Source organism: Somniosus microcephalus, chromosome 14 (assembly GCF_052327205.1).
Source record: "Somniosus microcephalus isolate GS21.2 chromosome 14, FLI_Smic_1.0, whole genome shotgun sequence".
NCBI classification, from domain to species: domain Eukaryota; kingdom Metazoa; phylum Chordata; class Chondrichthyes; order Squaliformes; family Somniosidae; genus Somniosus; species Somniosus microcephalus.
The window spans coordinates 9,936,402-9,962,228 of NC_141000.1; the positions used below are offsets into that span (position 1 = coordinate 9,936,402).

The 25,827-nt window shown below is 47.3% G+C and overlaps 1 protein-coding gene across 1 annotated transcript in view; it reads right to left on the minus strand.

Annotated features, from left to right (window-relative positions):
- Positions 1-17,357, minus strand: part of arhgap31 (Rho GTPase activating protein 31) — a 164,776-nt gene extending 147,419 nt beyond the window's left edge. The window contains exon 1 of the mRNA XM_086006228.1: positions 16,679-17,357. Within this exon, the coding sequence (XP_085862354.1) occupies positions 16,679-16,781 (103 nt within the window). The 5' untranslated portion in view covers positions 16,782-17,357. The remainder of the gene's footprint in view (positions 1-16,678) is intronic.
- Between the last annotated feature and the right edge of the window lie 8,470 nt (positions 17,358-25,827).

Below are 25,827 nucleotides of genomic sequence, written 5' to 3' on the forward strand. Positions count from 1 at the left end.
CTCTTACTCACCCTCCTGTCCTCACTCACCCTCCTGTCCTTACTCACCCTCCTGTCCTCACTCACCCTCCTGCCTCACTCACCCTCCTGCCTCACTCACCCTCCTGTCCTCACTCAGTCTCCTGTCCTCACTCACCCTCCTGTCCTCACTCACCCTCCTGTCCTCACTCACCCTCCTGTCCTCACTCAGCCTCCTGTCCTCACTCACCCTCCTGTCCTCACTCACCCTCCTGTCCTCACTCACCCTCCTGTCCTCACTCACCCTCCTGCCCTCACTCACCCTCCTGCCCTCACTCACCCTCCTGCCCTCACCTACCCTCCTGTCCTCACTCACCCTCCTGTCCTCACTCACCCTCCTGTCCTCACTCACCCTCCTGTCCTCACTCACCCTCCTGTCCTCACTCACCCTCCTGCCCTCACTCACCCTCCTGCCCTCACTCACCCTCCTGTCCTCACTCACCCCCCTGTCCTCACTCACCCTCCTGTCCTCACTCACCCTCCTGTCCTCACTCAGCCTACTGCCTCACTCACCCTCCTGTCCTCACTCACCCTCCTGTCCTCACTCACCCCCCTGTCCTCACTCACCCTCCTGTCCTCACTCACCCTCCTGTCCTCACTCAGCCTCCTGCCTCACTCACCCTCCTGTCCTCACTCACCCTCCTGTCCTCACTCACCCTCCTGTCCTCACTCACCCTCCTGTCCTCACTCAGCCTCCCACCTCACTCAGCCTCCTGTCCTCACTCACCCTCCTGTCCTCACTCAGCCTCCCACCTCACTCAGCCTCCTGTCCTCACTCACCCTCCTGTCCTCACTCAGTCTCCTGTCCTCACTCACCCTCCTGTCCTCACTCACCCTCCTGTCCTCACTCACCCTCCTGTCCTCACTCAGTCTCCTGTCCTCACTCACCCTCCTGTCCTCACTCACCCCCTTGTCCTCACTCACCCTCCTGTCCTCACTCACCCTCCTGCCTCACTCACCCTCCTGTCCTCACTCAGCCTCCCACCTCACTCAGCCTCCTGTCCTCACTCACCCTCCTGTCCTCACTCAGCCTCCTGTCCTCACTGAGTCTCCTGTGTTGTGTATGTACTTTTAAGAGAATAACTGGTCTCAGACTGCAGTACCGACAGTGACCACCCCTGTATAAAAGGCGCTAGTGAGCCTCTGTTGTTTTAGTTTCACTATTGGACTTCCACCAGTAAAGACGTGTTTTGTTTAACTCCTGCTGTCCGTGTCTCAATCATTCACGGACATAATACTGGCGACGAGCAGATACGAACCTACCTACAGTCTGCACCACCTCCTGGGATCCATTCCTACAGCGAAGTGAGCAGAGGTCGAGGCCAGAAAGAAAAGAAAGTAAGAGGCAGTAGAAACGGGCGTCGACCGTGGGCATCCGCCCTGTGTTGCAGAGTTGAAGATTGCTGGAGAAGCTGTCGGATGCGGGGCCTGGTTCCTGTCGACGGTGCTTCAGCTAATCGGGCTGGTGGCAGGTAGTGCATTGATCCTTCCTGGGCTGCGGCGGTCGCGAACTCGAGCGGGTGGTTTGCAACGGGGCCGAGCAGCATTGTCGGGAAGAAGAGAGAGAGAGGGTGGAGCACACAGGGCGCGGCCGGTGCTACGAAGCCGGGCTGCGTATAGACCCGTGAAGAGGGAGGCAAGAGTCCCACAGGGTTGTTCCACGACGGGAAAATAATAAAAAAATATTAAACGCGCAAGGAACCGTGGAAAGCAACGCTAACAACAGCAGGGAAGAAGGCAAAGCGCGGGAGGCGCCATCTTAATCAGCGGGGAAGAAGGCAAAGCGCGGGAGGCGCCATTTTGTTAAATCGGGGAAAAAGGCAAAGCGCGGGAGGCACCATTTTAGATTTGCAAGATGCCGAAGACTGGCTGTATCACTGCTTTTGATAATACAATAGAGGACTGGACCACGTATGTGGAAAGAGTCGAGGTATATTTCGAGGCAAACGAAATAGCGGAGAAGAAAAAGGCATCGATATTATTAAACTTAATGGGCGCTAGAACGTACGGCCTATTGCGGGACCTGATTACTCCAGCCAAACCGAAGGCAAAGAGTTTTAACGAAATTGTTGCTGTCCTACAGGAACACCTAAACCCTGCACTGCTGTTGATAGCAGAAAGATTTAAATTCCACAGGAGAACTCAGCACAAAGATGAGAGCAATGCTGAGTATCTTACGGAACTACGCAAGCTATCAAAGCACTGCCAGTTCGGAGCAGGACTGGCAGATACCCTACGGGACAAATTTGTCTGTGGACTCCTGAGTGAAGGAACACAGAAGAAGTTACTCTCAGAGAAAGAGCTGACGCTAGATAAGGCTTTCAGCGTGGCAGTATCGTATGAAGCAGCAGCCAGGGGAGCTGCAGAAACTCAACAAAAACCACAGGAATACGGCACCCACGAAATGACACGGGGATTTGCAAAATGTTATCGCTGCGGCAGAACTAACCATGACCAGAAGGACTGCTGGTCCAAAGACAAAATATGCAGGCAATGCGGGAAGATGGGACACATTGCACGAGTTTGCAGGTCTGGGAAGAAGACCAGCGACAACAAAAAGGCTACTAAGGAACCGTACAAGAAAGTACAAAAGATGACAGACAGTAGTTCTGAAGACCAGATGAGCGATAGTGAATCCGGGAACAGGAGACTAAGCTGTCTCAAACTTCACAATGTAATTGCAAAAGAGGATCACCGAACCATTTGGGTCACCCTCACAATAGCAGGGTCACAAGTTAAAATGGAATTGGATAACCGATCATCAACCTCTTGTCTCCATTTTCAACCCTCAGAAGGGCGTACCGATAATGACAGCACAACGACTGCAGAGATGGTCCCTTTTCCTAGGGGCACACCAATATGACATCGAGTACAAAGGAACTAAACAGCATGGAAATGCTGATGGATTGTCACGCCTACCGTTGCTGACGGTGGAAGAAGAAGACCTTGCAGTGGATCCAATGGAGTTATTCCGCTCGACCATAGTCGAATGTCTCCCAGTGATGAATGCAAACATAGAAAAGGAAACACGGAATGACCCGACACTATCACGGGTCTATGATTTAACGGTGAAGGGATGGCCAGCACATGGCGAACCACTGCTGCCAGCATTCTCGCCGAGAAGAGAACAGCTGTCAGTGTGCAGAGGAACCTTGATGTGTGGATCCAGAGTAGTAATTCCACCTAAGTTGACGGATAGAGTGCTCAATGAGCTTCATGAGGGTCATCTGGGTGGGGTAAAAATGAAGAACTTAGCCAGAGCGTTTGTGTGGTGGCCGGGAATCGATAGAGAAATCGAAGAGATGACCAAGAGCTGTGCAGGATGCCAGAAGGTCCAAAACGTCCCACCACAAGCTCCTCTGCATCCATGGAAGTGGCCCTCATCTCCATGGCAAAGGGTGCACATTGATTTTGCTGGTCCCTTCATGGACTCGATGTTTTTAATTGCGGTGGATGCACATTCAAAGTGGCCAGAGGTAATAAAAATGTCCTCAACCACCACGGAAAAAACTATCACAGTTTTACGAACCATATTCGCCAGGAATGGGCTGCCTGAACAGATTTGCTCTGACAATGGACCACAGTTTGTGTCTGAAGAGTTCCGGAGGTTCTTAAAGAACAATGGTGTTAAGCATTACACATCTGCCCCATATCATCCAGCCACTAATGGATTGGCCGAGAGGTTTGTCCAAACATTCAAGAAGGCTATCAAGGCAATGTGAAATGAAGATATACCCCTACAACACAAGGTGGACAACTTCTTGTTTGCCTACTGGAATGCGACACATGCGGTTACCAACCAAACTCCAGCCATGATGTTCTTCAATCGAAGACTACAATGCTGCTTGGATTTGATTAAGCCAAACGTCTGAAGAGATGTGGAGAACAGGCAGTTTCAGAATATGAATGAAAGGCCGACCAGGAGTTTTAAGATAGGTCAACCAGTTTTGGCCCGGGACTACCGCACTGAGAAATGGCAGCCAGGAACGATTTGTACACGACAAGGACCTCTCATGTATACCGTGGACGTTGGGGAGAGCATTGTAAGACGCCATGCTGACCAGATTCTAGAGTCACTGGAAAGCGTCAACTCCACACCACGATCTGATACACCTGGTAATGAAATCGACGTTCCAATTGCAGCTACCGCAGAACCGGTAATATTGGAAGCAGATGAACCAAACAACGACATTGATCCCGACTCAACATTGCCAGAAGAACCTGATACCCCAAAGAGGCGTTATCCAGACAGAATCAGGAAGCCTCCTCAAAGACTGAACTTATAATTGCTTAAACTTAACCAATGTATCTTGCAAAAGTAATTGTGATTGTAATTAGTTATCATTTAGTTGTTAAATGAATGTTATGTACTGTTTATCTAAAAGGGGAGGAATTGTTGTGTATGTACCTTTAAGAGAATAACTGGTCTCAGACTGCAGTACCGGCAGTGACCACCCCTGTATAAAAGGCGCTAGTGAGCCTCTGTTGTTTTAGTTTCACTATTGACTTACACCAGTAAAGACGTGTTTTGTTTAACTCCTGCTGTCCGTGTCTCAATCATTCACGGACATAATATCCTGCCCTGCTCATGCGAGGGTGTGGAGGTGGGTGTGGGGGAGGGGTTGTGGGTGGATGGGGCCTGAGGCCCTTATCAGGCCGAAGGTAGCCAAGGTACTTTTTCCCCTGAGCGCTCTTTAACCTCTCTTCCGATGGCCATCAAGTCTTCTGAGATTGATTGCCATTCCCCTTCTCTAACACAGACCTCACTTACAGCCGAGCAGGGAGCAGGGATGGGAATCCCTGGACACACGGGGCAAGCCGAATCTTAAACCAGCTCGGGACCACATCCTCAGCTTTTTACTGCCTGCCTTGCATTTATCTGAAAAACGCCTGTGGTGTAACTTTTGTTTTCCAGACAAGCACAGGCTGCCTTAACTGTCATTTTGTAGATCAGCAAACTCCGAATCTGTAGAACATCCATGGCGCAGGAAACAAATCGACTTTAATTGTGATTAAATACCACTCATGATCAGTAAAACACAGAGGCCTAGAAATTCGGTGGGCTGCGCCACCAGTTAGCGCCCAAAGAGGGCACTTAGTGGGTTTAGCGCCACTGGCCACGCCTCCCGCGAAATTTAGAGGGGCACTAATGGCGGCGTTAGCCTGTAGCGCTGCGCCGCCACCGATGACGTCATCGGTGTGCGCAGCGCCCCGCTACCGCCCCGATCGCGATATTTGGTAGCACCCCCCGCTATAACGCCGGTTGCAATTTGCGACCGGTTCAGGGGGGCCAATCTGCAGCGGTGGAGGCGGAAAATTAAAGGAGAGGTGCGGGGCGGCCATCTTTGTTGTTGGCTGCCTGCCAGCACCTCTCTGCGCTCCCGTCCCCGGCCTCCTAACCCCCCCCCCCCCCGCGTTGTGCCGGCTGTGTCCCAAGAGCCCGGCACTTCTCCTCAGTGTCTGGCTCTTTTGCCGCCACTCGCGATCTCTGATCGCGCTGCAGCAGGCCCCTCCCCTTTAAGAAGGGGAGGAAGGTCTGCAGTACCGCAGCGCGCCGTGCCGCAGTGTGTGGCGCTGCGGCACGTTGTGCTGCAATTTTCAGTTGCAGCGCCCCAAGACGGATGCGGGGCGCCTCGAGTAGCGCCGCGCTTCCATTTGGGGCGCTCAAACTGAATATCGGGCTGGTGCTCGCGGCTCCTTCCGGGGCGGTACTTCCGGCGCCCAAGCGAGACTGGCGCCCCAAATGGGGTGCTACCGAATTTCTAGGCCAGAATCCTTTAAGTTTCAAATGCTTTTCTACGTCTCTATGCTAATGAGAACACTTGTAGGTCAGTAGTGGGCGTACTTTAGAATTGTTTAGTTCTGAAAGATTTTTATATACAAGACAAAAAGAAGAAACAGTGGGGCAGTTACAGAAATCGCCAGTTCTGATGATCGGTCACAGACCTGAAACGTTAACTCCATTTCACTCTCCACAGAGGCTGCCTGACCTGCTGAGTATTTCCAGCCTGTTCTGTTTTTACATCCGATTTCCAGCATCCGCCGTATTTTGCTTTTGTCGCAGTAGTCAACAACCCGCTGTCTGACAAACTGCTGGCAATGTTAGCGGATGGTCACTTAATTTCTATTACAATCCATCCACTATTTTAGTGAAGGCACCAACTTTTTTACAATAAATAATTGGCATCAAGGGGTATGGGGAGAGAGCGGGAATATGGTATTGAGATAAAGGATCAGCCATGATCATATTGAATGGCGGAGCAGGCTCGAAGGGCCGAAGGGTGTACTCCTGCTCCTATTTTTCTATGTTTCTATGTTTCTTTACCCTGAAGGAGTGTTGTTGATAACAAGAACGCGGTACTCCCGCTATTGGTGGCTCTCTCTGAAATAAAAGCAGGAGAACTCCATAGACCTGATGGTATTGGAAACCCAGATCTTGGTGGGTCTCACGAGTTGCTGTTGGGATCCCACTTGCAGCAACAGATTCACCACCTTTCAACCATCAATGATGGGCCTTTGGCCTACAGCGGGCCTTGATTTGGAGTAATGGGAGGAAGAAGGATAAGTAGGGAACAGAGGTCACAGGTCTCTGTTGGACTGCTACTCCCCACAACCCCAATTTAATTGTAAAAGCACCTGATATTCCCAAGAAACTCAGACCTTAATCAACCAGAGAGTTTAGCCTGGAAGTCGTATTTGTTAATTGCTGTTCATTTGCTTTGTTGTTGGTCAGGCCTCGCCAAGGAAGTCTGTGGTTTCTAGAATCAGCTGTGGATCCCTGTGTCACTTGGAGCTATGAGCTTTGAAAGTCACAAAACACAACTTGCATTCCTGAGTGTCAGCTGTGGCTCAGTGGGCCGCACTCTTACCTCTTAAACCAAAATGGTTGTGGGTTCAAGTCTCCCTCCAGAAACTTGAGCGCAATAAATCTAGGCTGACACGTCAGTGTTGAATGGTGCTGTCTTTTGGATGAGACGTTAACCCGAGGCCCCGTCTGCCCTCTCAGGTGGATGTAAAAGATCCCACGGCACTATTTCGAAGTAAGAGCAGGGGAATTACTGCCAGTGTCCTGGCCAATATTTATCCCTCATGGTTTGAACTGTAGTGATATCTGCTTTTGTCCCGCTAAATCCTCTGCCTCTATTGTACTGTAACAGCAATATATTTCATATTTAAGTTCTTTGTTGGGTAAATGCGTGTATTCATGTCATCACAGCATTCAAATACTTTAGTGCACAGTGTCAGCACTCTCGCCTCTGAGTCAAAAGGTTGTTGGTTCATAGTCCCATGCCAGGGACTTGAACACAAAAATCTAAACTGAGACTGCAGTGCAGTACCAAGGGAGTGCTGTACTGTTGGACGTGCCATCTTTCGGCTGAGATGTTAAACCGAAGCCCCATCTGCTCTCTCAGGTGTATGTAAAAAAAAACCATGGGACTATTTCGAAGAAGAGTAGGGGAGTTATCCCTGGTGTCTTAGACCAATATCTATCCCTCAATCAACATCACTAAAACAGATTATTTGGTCATTATCACACGTGGGAGCTTGCTGTGTGCAAATTGACTGCCGCGTTTCCTACATTACAACAGTGACTACACTTCAAAGGTACTTCATTGGCTGTGAAGAAGCGCGTTGTGGCGTCCTGAGGTTGTGAAAGGCGCTATATAAATGCAAGTCTTTTTTCTGCTGGGCCTTCTTTTATCACATTTCAGATTGAGTACCAGCTCAGCTGAATACATTTACTGGCTTATACATATTGCAAAACTGCTTCAATAATGCCTCAGAAGTTTAGTCTTATTTTATATTGCTTCGTTTTCAAGTTGTGATTCTGAGCTTTGTCTCTGGCCACTGCCACTTCCTCGATGATTGAAGACATTATGCACAGCGCAGCCTCCCCCATTGCAGCGTATACCTGCTGATTGCATTCATGTACTCCGCTTACCGCTGTTCAAACTACCGCCCATCTCTGACCCTTGAACCCTGGCGTTCAGGCCACTCTGTTCCATTTGTTCTTATGTTCCTCACTCTCTGGCTTGTCCCATTGGCCTTTCCAGGTTTTTAAAACTGAATTCAAATTCTCAAACCGCCAGGGTGGGTTTTGGAACTCACGTCCTCTGAATTATAAGTCCAGGCCTCTGTATCACTAGACCAGTAATGTAACCACTCTTAAACAGGCAACTGCGCTCATGTGGTAGAAGCAATTGAATTGACTGCTCGGTGGACCATTTGAGAACACATGTCAATTAGTCATTACACCTTCCCAGAATCCCCAGAGCAGCCTCTACATTCAAGCCCTAGAGTGGAGAGATTAGACTAGAGACCAGAGCTGATTGCTTGTAGTTTGTGAAAGATCAGGTCCCTGTGCTGCAACATGCAGCATTCATTCAGATTTCAATTCTAACCTGAATGGATCGGCACTAATATTCTGCTGCTGCAGGCCTAACTGACTGTCACATGTAAGTTTAAAGACCATTGTAATTAGAGGTTTGAGACAGTGTAAAGCAGCTTGAAAATTGTAATTGACGTTTACTTACAGATCAGTGAATGTACAGGATCTAATGGGGATCATCAGTGAGATAGAGGCCATATATGAGGAATCTCATGCCGGTGATTGTGTTAGCATTTGGTTTAGCCCACAGAACAGCCACCCCCCGCCCCCCCCCCCAACAGTTAGTTATTGCCTTTAGAATTGTCTCTATGCCTAGTCTGATCTCTCTACTCTCGAGTTTGAACGTAGAGGCTGCTCTGGGGATTCTGGGAAAGTGTAATAACTAATTGACATGTGTTCTCAAATGGTCCACCGAGCAGTCAATTCAATTGCTTCTACTACATGAGCGCAGTTGCCTGTTTAAGAGTGGTTACGTTACTGGTCTAGTAATACAGAGGCCTGGACTCATAATCCAGAGGCTGTGAGTTCCAAAACCCACTTTGGCAGTTTGAGAATTTGAATTCAGTTTAAAAAATCTGAAAAGAAAAAGTTGGTTATCAGTAAAAATGATCATGAACCTACCAGATTGTGATTAAAAACTCAACTGGTTCATTAATGTCCTTTAGGGAAAGAAATCTGCTGTCCTTACCCAATCTGGCCTATATAGGACTCTAGTCTCACACCAATGTAGTCAACTCTTACCTGCCCACTGCAGAGACCCAGCAAGCCACTCAGTTGTATCAAACCGCTACCAGCAGTTCAAGTAGCCGGTCCACCACCAATGTTCCCTTTAATTTTTTCATACGCGGCCCATTAAAATTTTGCACACGCGCAGTTTTTACAACGCTAAAAGCCGGTGAGCGGCCTGCGCAGGACCTCACAGACACTATGAATCCATGCGGCCATGCAGCTTCGAGGGAGCATTGCTCACCACCACCTTCTTAGGGGCAACTAGGGATAAAAGCTGGCCTCGTTAGTGATGTTCACATAGAAACATAGAGGATAGGAGCAGGAGGAGGCCATTCGGCCCCTCGAGCCTGCGCCGCCATTTAATGAGATCATGGCTGATCATCCAAATTCAGTACCCTGTCCCTGCTTTCTCCCCATATCCCTTGATCCCTTTAGCCTTAAGAAATATAGCTAACTCCTTCTTGAATATATTCACATCCCGAGAATGTATATAAAAAAAAAACGACAGCTGGCCCCAATATCTGTCTATCGTACATAAAGTAACACCGGGGACAACACTCACAGTAGCCTGGTAGTACCAAGTCACCAATACATAAAGATAGTAAACTTTGAATGATAGAACGCTAGTAGGCTATCTAATTTTATCACTTGTATATTCATCATAGTGTTGGAGAAAAAACCAAATAACATGAAGTACATGATGAGTGGGATAATGTAACCCAGGGAAAGCAAAAGCACCCAGGCTGCAGGTATTTATGTAGTCTGACTGGCAAAGAAAGAAAAATATAAAAGACATGATTATATGAGACTCCGCAAAGCAAACTTGCAACCTAAACTTTTTGCGACTGAGCCCTGCGGAGAACTCACAGCTGTGGAACTTTTCTCAAAAAACTAGACTGGAAGCTTTTTTGTGGACTGTTCCAGACCCGAGTTTGGAGTGTGACAGAAAATAAATGATACCTTTGGAAAAGAAAAACAACTTCATAACTGCGCAGCTTTCAACATGTTCCTGCGCCTTGCCAGAGGAATTGTCACAACACATTCATTTCCAGTGAAGCATCATACAAGATTTCCCTACTGGCCCATAGGCATCTCCTGGATGACAGAAGCAAAATAAAACATGAACCCTAATCTCTTGAAGCCACCAGGTTATAACTTTCACGACTTGATGGCCTGGTCCTCTTCCTTAGGGACACAGGAGCTTGTGGTTCTTTGTAATAATGCTGATAATGGTACATCGCCCCTACAAGCACACAAATTAGTGCAGTCTGCTCTTCACTTGTCTCATTCTGCAAGAATTTTAATAAAGGGGCCCCTAAAGATCCACTTATAACAACGGTTATTGCAGGGTTATGTTGGAGAGTTTCTGTACTCATCAAGGTTAGTGAGAGATGTTAGCAGAATTAGGTGTGGAGTAAAGCTTCCTCTACTCTGCCCAGCAACGCACATTAACCCCTCAACCTCAGAAGTGTGCCTCATACTGCCACACAGTGACCTGATTTTATTCCTCAACTAACCGTCATTATGCCAAGTGAAGAGCATTTTTATCCCATTCCAATGGGAACCTGGGTTGAGACGAGCAAAATGCATTTCATGTGGAGCCCCTACAAGGTACTGAGAAGAGACCTTCATTCTATTGGTTCGGGCTGGACTTAAACCTTAGTTGCAGAGTCGGAGGGACAGCAGGCTAACCCACAGCACTCCTCAGTCTCCCCGTTATCACAAACAACTACTTTACCGCGCAGCAAGGGAATGCAATTATCAAACTGGAACTTAGATTTGGGTCTCCCAGCACTTTAGGGCCATCGGTCCCCCTATTTAACATAGAAACATAGAAGATAGGAGCAGGAGTAGGCCATTCGGCCCCTCGAGCCTGCTCCGCCATTTAATGAGATCATGGCTGATCATCCAAATTTAGTACCCTGTCCCTGCTTTCTCCCCATATCCCTTGATCCCTTTAGCCTCAAGAAATATATCCAACTCCTTCTTGAATATATTTAATGAATTGGCCTCAACTGCCCTGTGTGGCAGAGAATTCCACAGGTTCACCACTCTCTGGGTGAAGAAATTCCTCCTCATCTCTGTCCTAAATGGCTTACCCCTTATCCTTAGACTGTGACTCCTGGTTCTGGACTCCCCGACCATCGGGAACATCCTTCCTGCATCTAGTCTGTCTAGTTCTGTTAGAATTTTATAAGTTTCAATGAGATCCCCTCTCATTCTTCTAAACTCTAGCGAATATAAGCCTAATCGACCCAATCTCTCCTCATACGTCATTCCTGCCATCCCAGGTATCAATCTGGTGAATCTTTGCTGCACTCCCTCCATGGCAAGAACATCCTTCCTCAGATAAGGTGACCAAAACTGCACACAATACTCAAGGTGTGGTCTCACCAAGGCCCTGTACAACTGCAGCAAGCTTGCTCCTTTACTCGAATCCTCTCGCTACGAAGGCCAACATACCATTTGCCTTCTTAACTTTTGAGAAAGATGGTAGAAATAAATGTTTTTCATAAAAACACGAACGAAATTGCAGGAAGGCGTGGTCTAGAAATGTGTTTCCAGAGAATGTGATTTCATTAGTGCAAATAAAAAAAAAAGACACAGCCTGACGTAATAAAACTCAATACGCACTTGGTTTGAACATAAAGCAAGGCTTTAATCAACTTGTTTCAGAACATGGAGGTCTAGTTGTACTTCACTAGCTCCTTGTCTTTACAAAATGTCCCTGGCAAGCTGGGACCAACGCCCGAGTATTTATACTCCTTGGACGACGCCACCAGCTGGCCGTCCAGTGTTATTTCATAGGTAGTTTCTCGATGATGAGATTTATGACACAACCCATCACCAAACAATAACAATAATGAGCCTTGAACATTTCTCAAGCAGCTAATAATAGCTTAGCTAACAGAAGTGTCAATGGCTCCTTCGGCCAGTTGTAGAGTGAGGAACGATTGATGACAAGTACAAAAAGACCCTGTTAGATATCAGTCACTGGCCACCATTGCAATGAAGTGGTACGAGTGGGTTTTGATTCAACAATGCAAAGAGATGCAACTGATGTGGCAGGTCATCAGAGGTATGCTCAGCATTGCCTCGTGACTCTAAAGGACTTGGCAGCAGATCCATCAGAAATTCTGTGCATCGATAGAGAACACAAAGATAGGAGATGACTCACTGAAAAGTAGGAGTTATATGGCGTGAAGAAAAGCAGGAGTGGTTTAAGATATATGCAAACGTACTGTACTCACGGAGAGCAATCTTGTTGAGGATGCAGCAATAATAGAAAATAGTACTATTGTGTAAATGAAATAATACAAGCAAAGAGATGGCGAGGGAAATGTGCCGCAGGAAGGAATTGTTCTCACATTTAAAGGCTAACTTGGCACACCTCCAGACTTCGCAGCGTGAACCAGTTGGTGGAGTCCCAGACAAGAAACAGGACACTCCTTATGTGGACGCTGTTGAGTTGTTTGGTAGGGACAGCTTGGAAGGCATGGGGCCTTCAGAGGTTGGAGAAGCGTAACAATAACAGCCTGTATTTATACAGCACCTTGAATACAGTGACACATCCCAAGGCTTCACAGTTGGGGCAGAAATTGTTGTTCAGATATACTAGGATTTGCATGATATGTTAGATCAACACCTCCACATACATAGATCGTGCTTAACTGTCTGATCACGCAAGTGCTGACAGTGCAGTGCACAAATGGGTAAGTGTGCTTATAGACTCACAATGTACCATCTGCTCATTTCATAGAGCAAGGACAACCCTCTCGTCTTTGAGCCAAAGCCGAATTGTATCTCTCAACACACCAGCAAATGTCATTTCCCTCGTTGGAAGCAGATGTCAGCTCAGAAACACACAGTGCAGAAGCTACTGAGAAAAATGAAAGCCAGGGTGAGTAATGGAGCACTGATGATGAAAGGGGAGGACTGATGATGAAAGGGGAGCACTGGTGATGAAAGGGGCACACTGGTGATGAAAGGGGAGGACTGGTGATGAAAGGGGAGCACTGATGATGAAAGGGGAGGACTGGTGATGAAAGGGTAGCTCTGGTGAAGCGCACTGAGGAGCCAATTGGTACACGCGCAGAGTGCTGCTTTCTCCTCCTGAGTTACATGAGGATATCTTGGCCTGCGGTGTTTTCGTGGGTCCAGGATGAACAATTCCGCAGGCCTGGCACAAGCTCTGCCCATTTGCACACCGATTTCAATCAGAGTTCTACAACTGCGTTGGGGCCCTGATTGGCATGTGCAAGACGCCTAACGTCTGGTTCCGGCGGGCACCCTGCACGTGTAAAAGTCGCCTGCTCCCAATATGGCATCCAGTGCACCTTCGGGGGAGATCGGGCGCGGCTAAGCACAATCTAAAATTGATCTCCCCAAGCTTCATTTTACGCCCAAGAAACAGGCAGAAATGGTGTTGAACTTCTTCTCCCCCATTGTTTCCAGGTATGAACTGGAGTTAAATACTCACTATTGAATTACAACAACAACAACGTGTATTTATATAGCGCCTTTAATGTAGTAAAACGTCCCAAGGTGCTTCACAGGAGGGTTATAAGACAAAAGGTTTTGAATTATTCCCCGCTCGCAGCTTCCAACCATAATTAAGGAAAACATTTCTCATAAGTAGCTGTTAACAAGTCTTTAAAAGCAGCATTTCCCCCCCTGAACTTTTAACTAACGTGTCTAATCAGAGTTGGATCTGAGTGTTAACACAAACAAATAATATGATGACACTGGCCACTGGCAGTTCATCACAGAATCACAGAATCCCCACAATGCAGATAGAGGCCATTTCGGCCCATCGAGCCTGCACTGACACATATCCCACCCTATCCCCGTAACCCCACGTATTTAATCCCCTAACACTAAGGGTCAATTTATCATAGCCAAATCAACCTAACCCGCACATCTTTGGACTGTGGGAGGAAACCGGAGCGCCCGGAGGAAACCCACGCAGAATGTGCAAACTCCACACAGACAGTCGCCCGAGGCCGGATTTGAACCCGGGTCCCTGGCGCTGTGAGGCAACAGTGCTAACCACTATGCCACCTCCTTTATTCGAGGCTATCTCTTCGCCAAAATGAGCAAACATAAAGAGATTCAGCTCTAACGATTTGACTTCCCGAACCATCCTTGAACAACAACAGAAGATGCTGGAAAAACTCAGCAGGCCAGGCAACATCCGTGGAGAGAGAAACAGAGTCAATGTTTCGGGTCGAAACCCTTCTACAAGAGAGAAAAGGCAGGAAATGAAACAAAAGGCAGTTTGGGGGCTGGGAAATGGGGGCGGGGATGAAAGAAGAGACATTAAGAGATATTCAAGGTGAGACGAGATGGTAATAGGACAGGTAAAGAAACAGACAATGGCTCTAGATGAAGTGTGAAATGCGCTGGCAGAGTGAGAGACAGCTGCCATGTGGAGGAGAGAGAGGAAAAAAAGGAAAAGGCACAAACCAAAAGTGTGGATAAAAAATATGAAAATATAATAGGGGCCAAGGTTATGATCTGAAATTGTTGAACTCGATATTGAGTCCGGAAGGCTGTAAAGTGCCTAATCGGAAGATGAGGTGCTGTTGAACAATTGGACTTGAACGGTGGTCAGACCCTGAACACTTTTATTTATGTAGCACAGCACTGCTTGTTCCCTGTGCACAAGTACAGAAAAGAGCTCGACGTTAAAACAGCTGGAAGTTTAATCTAAAAAAAATGCTTTGTTTCCCAACAAAATGAACAGGAAACAGTCTCGTGCTGGCAGAGTGATGATATAAGCAGTCTCCAGTGATTCGCCAACCAGTGGGGTAGATTGATTTGGTCCTTCTTTGCACATTTGGACAAACAATGACAACTCAAGTTGAACAATAGCCAATTAAGCATATGTAATATATATAATGTATCGTTAGAGATGTGTGTGTGTGTGTGTGTGTGTGCGTCTATATATATATATACAGGAAACTCTTTTTTATCCGGCACCGACGGGACTGGCGTGCTGCCGGTTTATCAAAAAGTCCGGATTACAGAGAGGTATAGTAAAAAGTACAAGCGTCCGTACACAGCAACAAATCCAGGCTTCCCTGTTGCTTAGCAACAGGCGCAGGAACCCCGGCCACAAGATCCAGGCGAGCCTGTTGCTTAGCAACAGGTGCAGGAACCCCGGCCACAAGATCCAGGCGTCCCTGTTGCTTAGCAACAGGTGCAGGAACCCCGGCCACAAGATCCAGGCGTCCCTGTTGCTTAGCAACAGGTGCAGGAACCCTGGTTACACGGCCACAGATCCAGGAACGGCCACTAATATGAAGTAAAACTTACCTGAACCTACTCCTGAATTTTGCTGGTTAACAGAGATTTCTGGTTATTTAGGTGCCGGTAAATTGAGAGTTTCCTGTATATGGTATTGCTCTTTTACCAATCAGTGGGGACATGCCGCGTTTATGCTAATGCACAAGATAGAATTTCTAAAGGAGAACGCGACTTGCTGTAAGAAATCCGAGGAGCCTTTCCCTGCAATATGCTCCACAGCCACTTTCAACCTCGTCTGAACCCTGGTTTTGCAGAAATTATTACTTTTTCCACCTGCCAACAGCCAAGCATTTCCAGTCATGAAACTCCTTCCGTCTCCTTTGTAGCATCGCTGAATCGTGCAGTCACTGAGAAAAATCTGTTTGCCAGCTGTTTGGGAACCAGCCAATGAGTTCAACCTGTAGTTTGAAATCAATTCCTACCTTTCTTTTAGCAACTACAGTCGAGCATTCTACAAGGCCAGGGGGAACCCCTCCCCCCCCTCCCACTCTGTCCTCCCCCCTCCTCCTCCTCCCCACATCCTCCCCACCGCCCTCGACACCTCTGTCACATACTGTCACTAGAAAAGACAATTTCTCCTCCAGACTGATTACCTGCCTGATTTAACAAATGACTTTGGACCATAGTGTTAGCGAAAGCATTTTTAAAAAATCTAGAAATGACTCTACAAGTGTGGCAGTCCTGCCTGAGGCATTGCCACCTAGTATTTGTTGTGGGTGTTAGTTACTGTATCCCGTTGATTTGCATTTACATTTTATTCGATAAACTGTTGTCGCGCTGCTACGTATTACAAGGAATAAAACTGTGAGTGGCTGTGTTAATGCCGTTCCACCAAGAACTTGTAGAGGTGCCAAAGGAGCAGTGAGGTGATGGGAACGTCTTAATGTCCGAGGAGCCAATGATTCGAAACCGATTGACTTGCACAAAAATGAGAGTAACCGGAAAACTTCCAAACGTACAGGACTTGCATGGAAATTCTTTTGAAGTTCCACATTTTGATGTTATAATCAGACTGTAAAATACAAAGGATCCACTGATGCTGCATTTAAATTTCTACCATTTCCGAGTTAGGGCTGGTGCGATTTAGTTGACGGAATAAATGCCCCTTTCACCGGGCTGCCGACTGCACAATTTACAACAGAAATAGAAACACTGGTGGTGCACAGAGATTAAAAAGACACCCTTAGAGGCAGCTTTTAAAAGTAAGGTCAAACATAATAAGCGTTTACTTTACCATCCTGTCCGGAGTTCTGTAAGTATTCGCCTAGGTCACAACCGAACGCAGTGTCCTTCGCACCCTTCCGTTTTCCTTTCTGTTTTGCTCCCTTGTTCTTCATGGGTGAACAAGATGACTTAAATAATCTTTGCCTCAAATTGCTTTACCACGAGAGCTGTCTGAAAACAACCATCAGTTTTTTTTAAAAAAAAGCAAAATCCCAGTGAATCCGCCTCGGCCAGCAGGCAGTGCAGACTCACATCCTGACACGACGTTTAGTCAGCAAGGAGTAATAGAAAATGACTTTTGCAGAGTCCACATTGTGGGCGAAAAGAAACGATAGGATCCCTTGGTCGTCCTTTCACAAGAGGCAATTCCACTTCTTGGCAGCAAATTCGGGAAGTTTACACAGCTTCAAATTTGTAGAAAAAATTGGAGTTTTCTCTCTCTCTCTCTTGCTCTCTCTCTTCCAGGCCCCGTAAGACTGAGATTTTAAACATCAGCTTCCTGTGCCTTTCTTAAAAGTATTTTCCCCTTCCAAAGCATGTCAATGGTTTATCGATTTGTGCTCAGGAAATGCTGTAAGAAACCAAGGAAGTGAGGCACTAAGGACAAGCATTACTGTTAGCCGGGCCTGACAGCAGAGAGATAACGGCCCCAGCCTTTAATAGTCACAGCCTGACAGGAAACCTGGTGTAGGCCAGGCTTGGTGCTCAGTGCTAAACCACATCCTGTTGCAAAGTCTCTGTTTCAAAACACATACACACACACACACACACACACACACAGAAGAACAAAAATTTCCTATGGTTTTTATTAAGTGATTACCAAAATGTTATGACATAGTTATAATTATGGAAAGGTCTTTGCCACATAGCTGTCTAATATTACTTTTCTGATATAATTAATTACTCGTTAAAAATGCTTCATTTCACGACCAGCAAACTGAACTACAGTATTAGTCACAAAATGTTTATTTTTAAAGTGAGGATGCCACTGCAAAATCAAACCAATGTTTAATTTCCTGCGACGCGTCCCCCCCTCCTCCCCCCCCGCTGAATCTTTGCGTGTTCTTCTTAAAGGAAATTCTTTACAGATTTATTAATAACGTAGACGTCCGCCTTTATTCTGGATAACGTACCGAGATTTCCCGTAGCTGCACCACAACTTGACAAGCAGTCAAACTGAGTGAGCTCTGGTGATTGGACCCGCAGCTCGGAGCTGCAAAGCTGGCACCGCTTTTGCACAGGAGGTATTCGTATAAAATCCCAGAGTAACGGGAATAAACAACTCATTATTTGGCCGTTGGATTTGTTCGGTTGGTGCCGAGGCAAAGCACGACACGTATTTCCAGTCATAAAGGAAAAAATATAAGGATTTAAAAAAAAAAGGATTTTTCTTATTCATTAAATGTAGCTGTGACAATGCGAAATGAATGTTTGAAGGAAAGCCAGAGCTTGCATTTATATAACACCTTTCACTGTAAGGCTTCAAAGCACTTTAAGACAGTGTGAGGGAAAGTGTCATACACCCTTAGTAAGTTGCATTAATGAAAGGTCATAGTGGACTCTCCTACCTTGGCTAACCTGGTAAAGTTATTGGGCTTTATCAATGCTCTTTCTAGGTGTGCAGTATGGTGGAGGTGGTATTCTCCTAGCATGCGATTCTTGGAGGCCGGTGGCAGTCACTGCCAAAGAGAGATCTCCTCACTTCTGTGGAAGAATCCCTGTGACCCTGAATATATTTAAGAAGGAGACAGATAGATTTCTAGACGCAAAAGGCATCAAGGGGTATAGGGAGAGAGCGGGAATATGGTATTGAGATATGGGTCTGGATTTTCATTGAGGAGGCGGGTGGGAGGCGGGACTACAACTTTTGGGGTTCAGCAGGCCAATTAAGGGCCACCCAGCAACAAGTGACGTCACAGATTGACATTTCATCTGTCAAGACCTTTTAACAGATGAAATATCAGCGTTTCACAGCTGTTTGAAGCTGTCAAACACTGACAATCTGTACTCCAGGTTAATTCCTTCCTCTCAGGATGATTTAGAGATCTCCCCGGAACAGAAAGCAGAGGCTGCAGATTTTGACAGATCGTGGCCATTCTGCTTTCTGTGCCGGTGAGATGAGGGACTCCTGAGACCTGAAGGAAGGAAGGCTGTAAAGGTAAGTAAATGTAAGTACAACTTCTTTAAACACTTTACACACACCAAACACACTTACCTCTGCACTCATGCACCCAGCACTCACCTGAACACCGGACATCTCGAAGCCTCCAAGCCCTTCATCTCGACGGCCCGCCTCGCTAACTTGGTGTGGTTTGGAGCCATCGGGAACCCACATTTCAACAATGAAAATAGGGATTAGGCTAAAAACTGCCTGTTAACTACCTGTTAACAGGCAGTTAATTGGCACTAATCCCCTTCCCGCCTCGGGGAGGCGGGTCCCAGTGCGGGTCGGGTACCCGCCTCCTTTGAAACTGGCATGGAGGCGGGTTGGGGGCGGGATGGGGTCGGGACCCCCGATTTTGGGATTTTAAACCCCCCACACGCCTCCAATCCCGACTCCACGGCCCAATGAAAATCCAGCCCAGAGGATCAGCCATGATCGTATTGAATGGCGGAGCAGGCTCGAAGGGCCGAATCGCCTAATCTTGCTGCTATTTTTCTATGTTTTTCTATGTTTTCACAACCTCAAGACTTCCCAAAGAGCTTTATAGCCAATGAAGTACTTTTGAAGTGTAGTCACTGTTTGCTGTTGATTGTATACAGCTCTCTAATCTGTGTCAGAGCTCCTAATGGTGAGTCACGATTTCTGCCAGAAACCATCCAGAACAGTATTTGTATGTGACAAAATGTATAGAAGTGTTTTGTTCTGAGGTTAAATATCTTGACCACTGTGTACCCAAAAAATGTAATCATGTTGCCCATGTTGTCAAATGTTGTTGATAATTAAAGGATAGAAGTGTTTCTTTTCTTTTCCAGTTTCCTGTTTTTTTTCCGGTTCTCCGCTGTGGGTTCCATTGGTACCATCGGGCCCCCAGGACCCTCACCGAGAGAGACATCTCTCATGGTGGCAACTGTGGCTCAGAAGGTAGAACTCTCACCTTCTGAGTCAGAAGGTTGATGGGTTGAAGTCCCCCTCCAGAGACTGGAGCACAAAAACCTAGGCTGACGCTCCGGTGCAGTACTGAGGGAGTGCTGCACTGTCGGAGATGCTATCTTTCAGATGAGACGTTACACTGAGTCCTCGCAGGTGGATGCAAACAGATCCCATGGCACTATTTTGAAGAAGAGCAGGGGAGTTCTCCCTGGTGTCCTGGCCAATATTTATCCCTCAACCAACATCACTAAAATAGATTATCTGGTCATTTACTTCATTGCTGTTTGTGGGAGCTTGCTGTGTGCAAATTGGCTGCCGTGTTTCCTACATTACAACAGTGACTACACTTCAAAAAAGTACTCCATTGGCTGTAAAGCACTTTGGGACATCCTGGGGCCATGAAAGAAGCTATATAAATGAAACTCTTGCTTTTTTTTATTGTTGATAATTAAAACACTTTTCTTTCACAGTTTCCTTTATTTTTCTCCCCTTCTCTGCGGTGAGTTCTATTGGTGCCATCAGCCCCTGGACCCTCACCAAGGGCGGCATCCTTCATGCGTGAATCTAGACGGTGAGAGTCAGCAGGCTAATAAATCAAGAAGTCATTTCTATCCTCACCCCGCAACCATGCACCTGCGCACTTCCCAGTACATAGGGAAAGCGATCAGGAGTAGCATCACTTCAGCTCAGGGCATTGAGTGTTTTACTTAGGGAAGAAGGTAAGATCGAATGTTAAATCTTTAAGTCAACCTCAGAGAGGGCAGTATAGAGGCAATGCCCACTTTTCATTAGCTTGCTTAGTTTGAAAAGTAGCCAAATCTGTACAATTCTGGCTTTTACCAGACAGAGTTCTTAAAAGAACCCTTTCATTTTTACAGGTTCCGAAAAAAAAGCTTTTGAAAAATAATGTTTATACGGCACTTCAAGGCCGCTTCGTTAAACTAATATTAGACATTATTGACAGATATAAAATAAAATGTGAGGATGATTTTAATTTAAGATCCATTTTTGAAGCCTTGTGAACTCGAGATGGCATAAATATGTCTATGACGCTGATAGATTTGTGTGCAGCCTCACAAGGCAGAATTAGGGGAGATAGAGGTGAAGTTGAAGCATTACCAATGGTCGATAGAAAAAGATAATTTCTTCAGTCAGCCTCTCTCCTATTTGGTTTGGGTGATTTTGTGAGTTGTGGAATGATGTCAGTCAGTCACTGTTTAATCTGGAGCCCTGACAACTAAAGGCAGAGGCGACACTGTGGCTATTTTTGGAAGGCCTTGTTCACTCCCAGCTTTCTCATTGTTTCTATAATTTCCTTTCTAACACTGCATTCTTATCAGCTCTTGAAACAATTAAACTCACCGCCCCGTTCTAACACCAAACTGTGAAAATTATGGCATCAATTTTCAGTCCTTCTACAGCCGTCTGTGCTGTATGGTGATTCTTATTTGTTTGAAAGGACGACCAGCATTGTACTACACAATGGGTTGCAACACAAAACGTTAGACCAATATTGAAAAAGACATTGGTGTAAATGGGAAAGAGGCAAAACGTGAGGACTTGCAGACTCCACCTTTCTGAGTCCAGACTAGTGTAAACTGCTTCTGGGCTCCCATCTGCTGTCTACATCTTGAAAGTACTAAACATGGGGGAAGAATTGTTCTGATCATTATGCATCCCAACATCACAGATGCATTAAAAAGAAAGTCTTTGTGATTTTCCTGCACGTAGTGATCAGAGCAATCCTTCCCTTACACGGACTATGTATAACCTATCAGTTATTGCCAAAATAACAACAGAAAATGCTGGAAAAACTCAGCAGGTCAGGCAACATCCATGGAGAGAAATTTGAGTTGACGTTTCGGGTCGAAACCCTTCTTCAAAACTGGAAAGAAAAGAAAATAGATCGAAGGCAAAGCTGCGATTGAACAAAAGAAGAAAAAGAGACAATAAAAGGCATTCGAAGCCAGACGAGATGGTAATAGGCCCATGGAGACAAAAGGCAGCTGAGATTAGGTGTGAAGTGTACTGGCAGGTAAGAGACAGCTGCCAGGTGAGAGAGAGAAACAAAAGGAAAGGAGTGGGGGTGGGGGGTGGGGGGTGGGGGGGAAGGAGGACCCAAAACAAAGGGGTGGAAAAAATTATAAGTAAAAAAGTAATAGGGGCCGAGGCTATGATCTGAAATTGTTGAACTCGATATTGAGTCCAGAAGGCTGCAAAGTGCCGAATCGGAAGATGAGGTGCTGTTCCTCGAGTTTACGTTGAGCTTCCATGGAACAATACAAGAGGCCAAGGATGGTGAGGTCCGAGTGGGAATGGAGCGGTGAATTAAAATGACAGGCGACCGGAAGCTCGGGGTCACCCTTACGGACTGAACGGAGGTGTTCCGCAAAGCGGTCACCCAATCCGCGTTTGGTCTCCCCAATGTAGAGGAGACCGCATCGTGAGCAGCGAATACAGTGTAATAGATTGCAAGAAGTACAAGTAAATCGCTGTTTCACCAGGAAGGGGTGTTTGGGGCCCTGGACAGTGGGAAGGGGGGAGGTATAGGGGCAGGTGTTACATCTCCTGCGCTTGCACGGGAAGGTGCCAGGCGAAGGGGAAGGGCTGTTTGGGGTGATAGAGGAGTGGACTAGGGTGTCTCGGAGGGAGCGGTCCCTACAGAATGCTGAAAGGGGAGGGGAGGGGAAGATGTGTTTGGTGGTGGGATCACTTTGGAGGTAGCGGAAATGGCGGAGGATGATCCGTTGAATGTGGAGGCTGGTGGGGTGAAAGGTGAGGACAAGGGGAACCCTATCGTGGTTCCGGGAGGGAGGGGCAGGGGTGAGGGCAGAAGTGCGGGAGATAGAACAGACACGGTCAAGGGCCATGTCGACCACGGTAGAGGGGAATCCTCGGTTGCGGAAAAAGGAAGACATGTCGGAAGCACTGGTGTGGAAGGTGGCATCGTCGGAGCAGATACGGTGGAGACGGAGAAACTGGGAGAATGGAATAGAGTCCTTACAGGAGGCGGGGTGGGAGGAAGTGTAGTCCAGGTAGCTGTGGGAGTCAGTGGGCTTGTAGTGAATATTGGTCGATAACCTATCCCCAGAGATGGAGACGGAGAAGTCGAGGAAGGGAAGGGAAGAGTCAGAGATGGACCATGTGAAGGTGAGGGAAGGGTGGAAATTGGAGGCAAAGTGAATGAAATTGTCTAGTTCGGGGCGAGAGCAGGAAACGGCACCGATACAGTCATCAATGTATCGGAAAAAGAGGTGAGGGAGGAGACCTGAGTAGGACTGGAACAAAGATTGTTCCACATAGCCCACGAAAAGGCAGGCATAGCTAGGACCCATGCGGGTACCCATAGCAACACCTTTGATTTGGAGGAAATGAGTGGAGTTAAAGGAGAAGTTGTTCAATGTGAGAACAAGTTCAGCCAGAAATAATAGATTCGAACCAATAATCCTCAAGACAACAAATCCAGATGTTGGTAATACGCTCATTCATGCCTTTGTCACCTCCAGACTCAATGGGCTCGAATTTCCAAGCCCCGGGGAGGCGGGTTTGGTGGCGGGAGTGGTGGGAAAATTGCAGAACCGGGGGGGCAGGAACCCATCCCACCCCCAACCCACCTCTGTGCCAATGTCCCAGGAGGTGGGTACCTGACCTGTGCTGGGAGCCACCTCCCCAAGGCAGGAAGGGGATTAGTGCCAATTAACTGCCTGTTAACAGGTAGTTAACAGGCAGTTTTCTGCCTAATCCCTATTCTTAGCCCTGAAGTGTGGGCTTCCCGACGGCTCCGAACCACGTCAAGTCAGCGAGGCGGACCGTCGGTCTGCAGGGGTTGGAGGGGTCAAGATGTCCGTTGTGCAGGTGAGTGATGGGTGCATGTGTGCAGAGGTAAGTGTGTGAGGTAAGTGTAAAGTGTTTTAATAAGTTTTACATACCTTTACTTTCTCCTGCAGGCTTCCTTCCTTCAGTTCTTGGGAGTCCCTCAGCTCACCGACACAGAAAGCAGAATGGCCACTGAACTGCCAAAAGCTGCAGCATTCTGCTTTCTGGTCTGGAGAGATCTCTAACTGAGTCTGAGTAGAAGGACTCAAGTTAGAAGACAGATTGTCAGTGTTTGACAGCTTCACAGAGCTGTCAAACGCTGATTTTTCATCTGTCAAAAGTTCTTGACAGATGAAATGTCAATCACTGACGTCACCAGTAACCAGGTGTCCCTTAATTGGCCTCCTGAGCCCGCTGGGCGGGCTTAACAAGGTCAATCAAGGGAAAATAGCGTGGGTTGGCCACAAGTCGATGGAGGCGGGACTACACCCCAAAAAGTGGGAGTCCCGCCTCCATCACGTCCCCATTGACAAAATCCAGCCCAATTACTCCAATGCTTTCCTGGCCAACCTGTGATCCTCCACTATCCATAAACTTCAGCTTATCCGAAACTCTGCGACACATGTCCTATCCTACATCACATCCTGCTTGTCCATTACCCCATATTGGCGGACATCCATTGGCTCCCAGTTCCACAATGCCTCAAATTTAAAATTCTAATTCCTGTGGTTAAATCACTCCATGGCCTCGCCTCTCCATAGTTCTACAACCATTACTTCCTTCCTCTGACTCTGGCCTGTGTGTATCCCCATGTCCTTTGCCCCACATTCGTGGTTGTCCCTGCACCTCCTTGGTTCCTACTCTTTGGAATTTCCACCATAAACCTCTCCACCTCTACACGTTCCTCTCCTCCTTTAAGATCCTCCTTAAAATCCACCTCTTTGACCAAGCTTTTTGTTACCCCTTCTCATCGCTCTATCTTTGGCTCATTGGCGATTGGGGGCTGGGGGATTGGGTGGTTGCGGGCTGCCACTGGAGACCCACGGAAATGGTCCCCGGGAAGGAATTAACAGGTTGGTTTGGGGTCAGCAAGTACACGATTGGGAAGAGTGGGTCAGTACTTCTGATCCGCCTAGCCTACTCACCTGGACCTGGATCTTTGCTGCCGCTAGTTTTTGCTGGTGGGCTGGAGCTTGTCCTAGTTGGGCCTGCGGTTCAAATGGCTTGTGCTTAAAACACTGTCATTTAAACTCGGCCCTCGCTCCTCTACGGCCAGCGGCCTTACCATGCCTGTCGTCAGGTAAATAAAAATAGTAGGGGGAGGGGGGGGGCAGGAATGCAGCACGACCCCGCTTCCTGCCATCTTACAACAACAACAACAACTTGTATTTATATAGTGCCTTTAACGTAGTAAAACGTCCCAGGGCGCTGCACAGGAGTATTTTAAGACAAAACATTTGACACTGATCCACATAAGGTTAAATTAGGGCAGGTGACCAAAAGCTTGGTCAAAGAGGTAGGTTTTAAGGAGCATCTTAAAGGAGGAAAGAGAGGTAGCGAGGTGGAGAGGTTTAGGCCGGGAATTCCCGAGCTTAGGGCCCAGGCAACAGAAGGCACGGCCACCGATGGTTGAGCGATTATAATCAGGGATCCTCAAGAGGGCAGAATTTGAGGAGCACAGCTATCTCGGGGGGTTTGTGGGGCTGAAGGAGGTTACAGAGATAGGGAGGGGCGAGGCCATGGAGGGATTTGAAAACAAGGATAAGAATTTTGAAATTGAGGTGTTGCTTAACCGGGAGCCAATGTAGGTCAGCGAGCACAGGGGTGATGGGTGAACGGGACTTGGTGCGAGTTAGGACACGGGCAGCCGAGTTTTGGATGACCTCAAGTTTACGTGGGGTGGAATGTGGGAGGCCAGCCAGGAGTGCGTTGGAATAGTCAAGTCTAGAGGTAACAAAGGCATGGATGAGGTTTCAGCAGCGGATGAGCTGAGGCAAGGGCGGAGACGGGCGATGTTACGGAGGTGGAAGTAGGCGGTCTTTGTTATGCTTTGTTACCCCTCCGTACTGTTCCCGTTGGGAAGGGAGGATTAAATTCAGCCCTGGCTCTAGCTCTGCTCCGAGCCAAATTTGAACTGAGGCAAATCCTGGATTACTTTCTAACCATACAATGCACACAACTCCAATAAAATATTCACTTCTGAGTTGAATAAATGATACATAAAAAGAGTTCTCCCAGAATCAGCACAA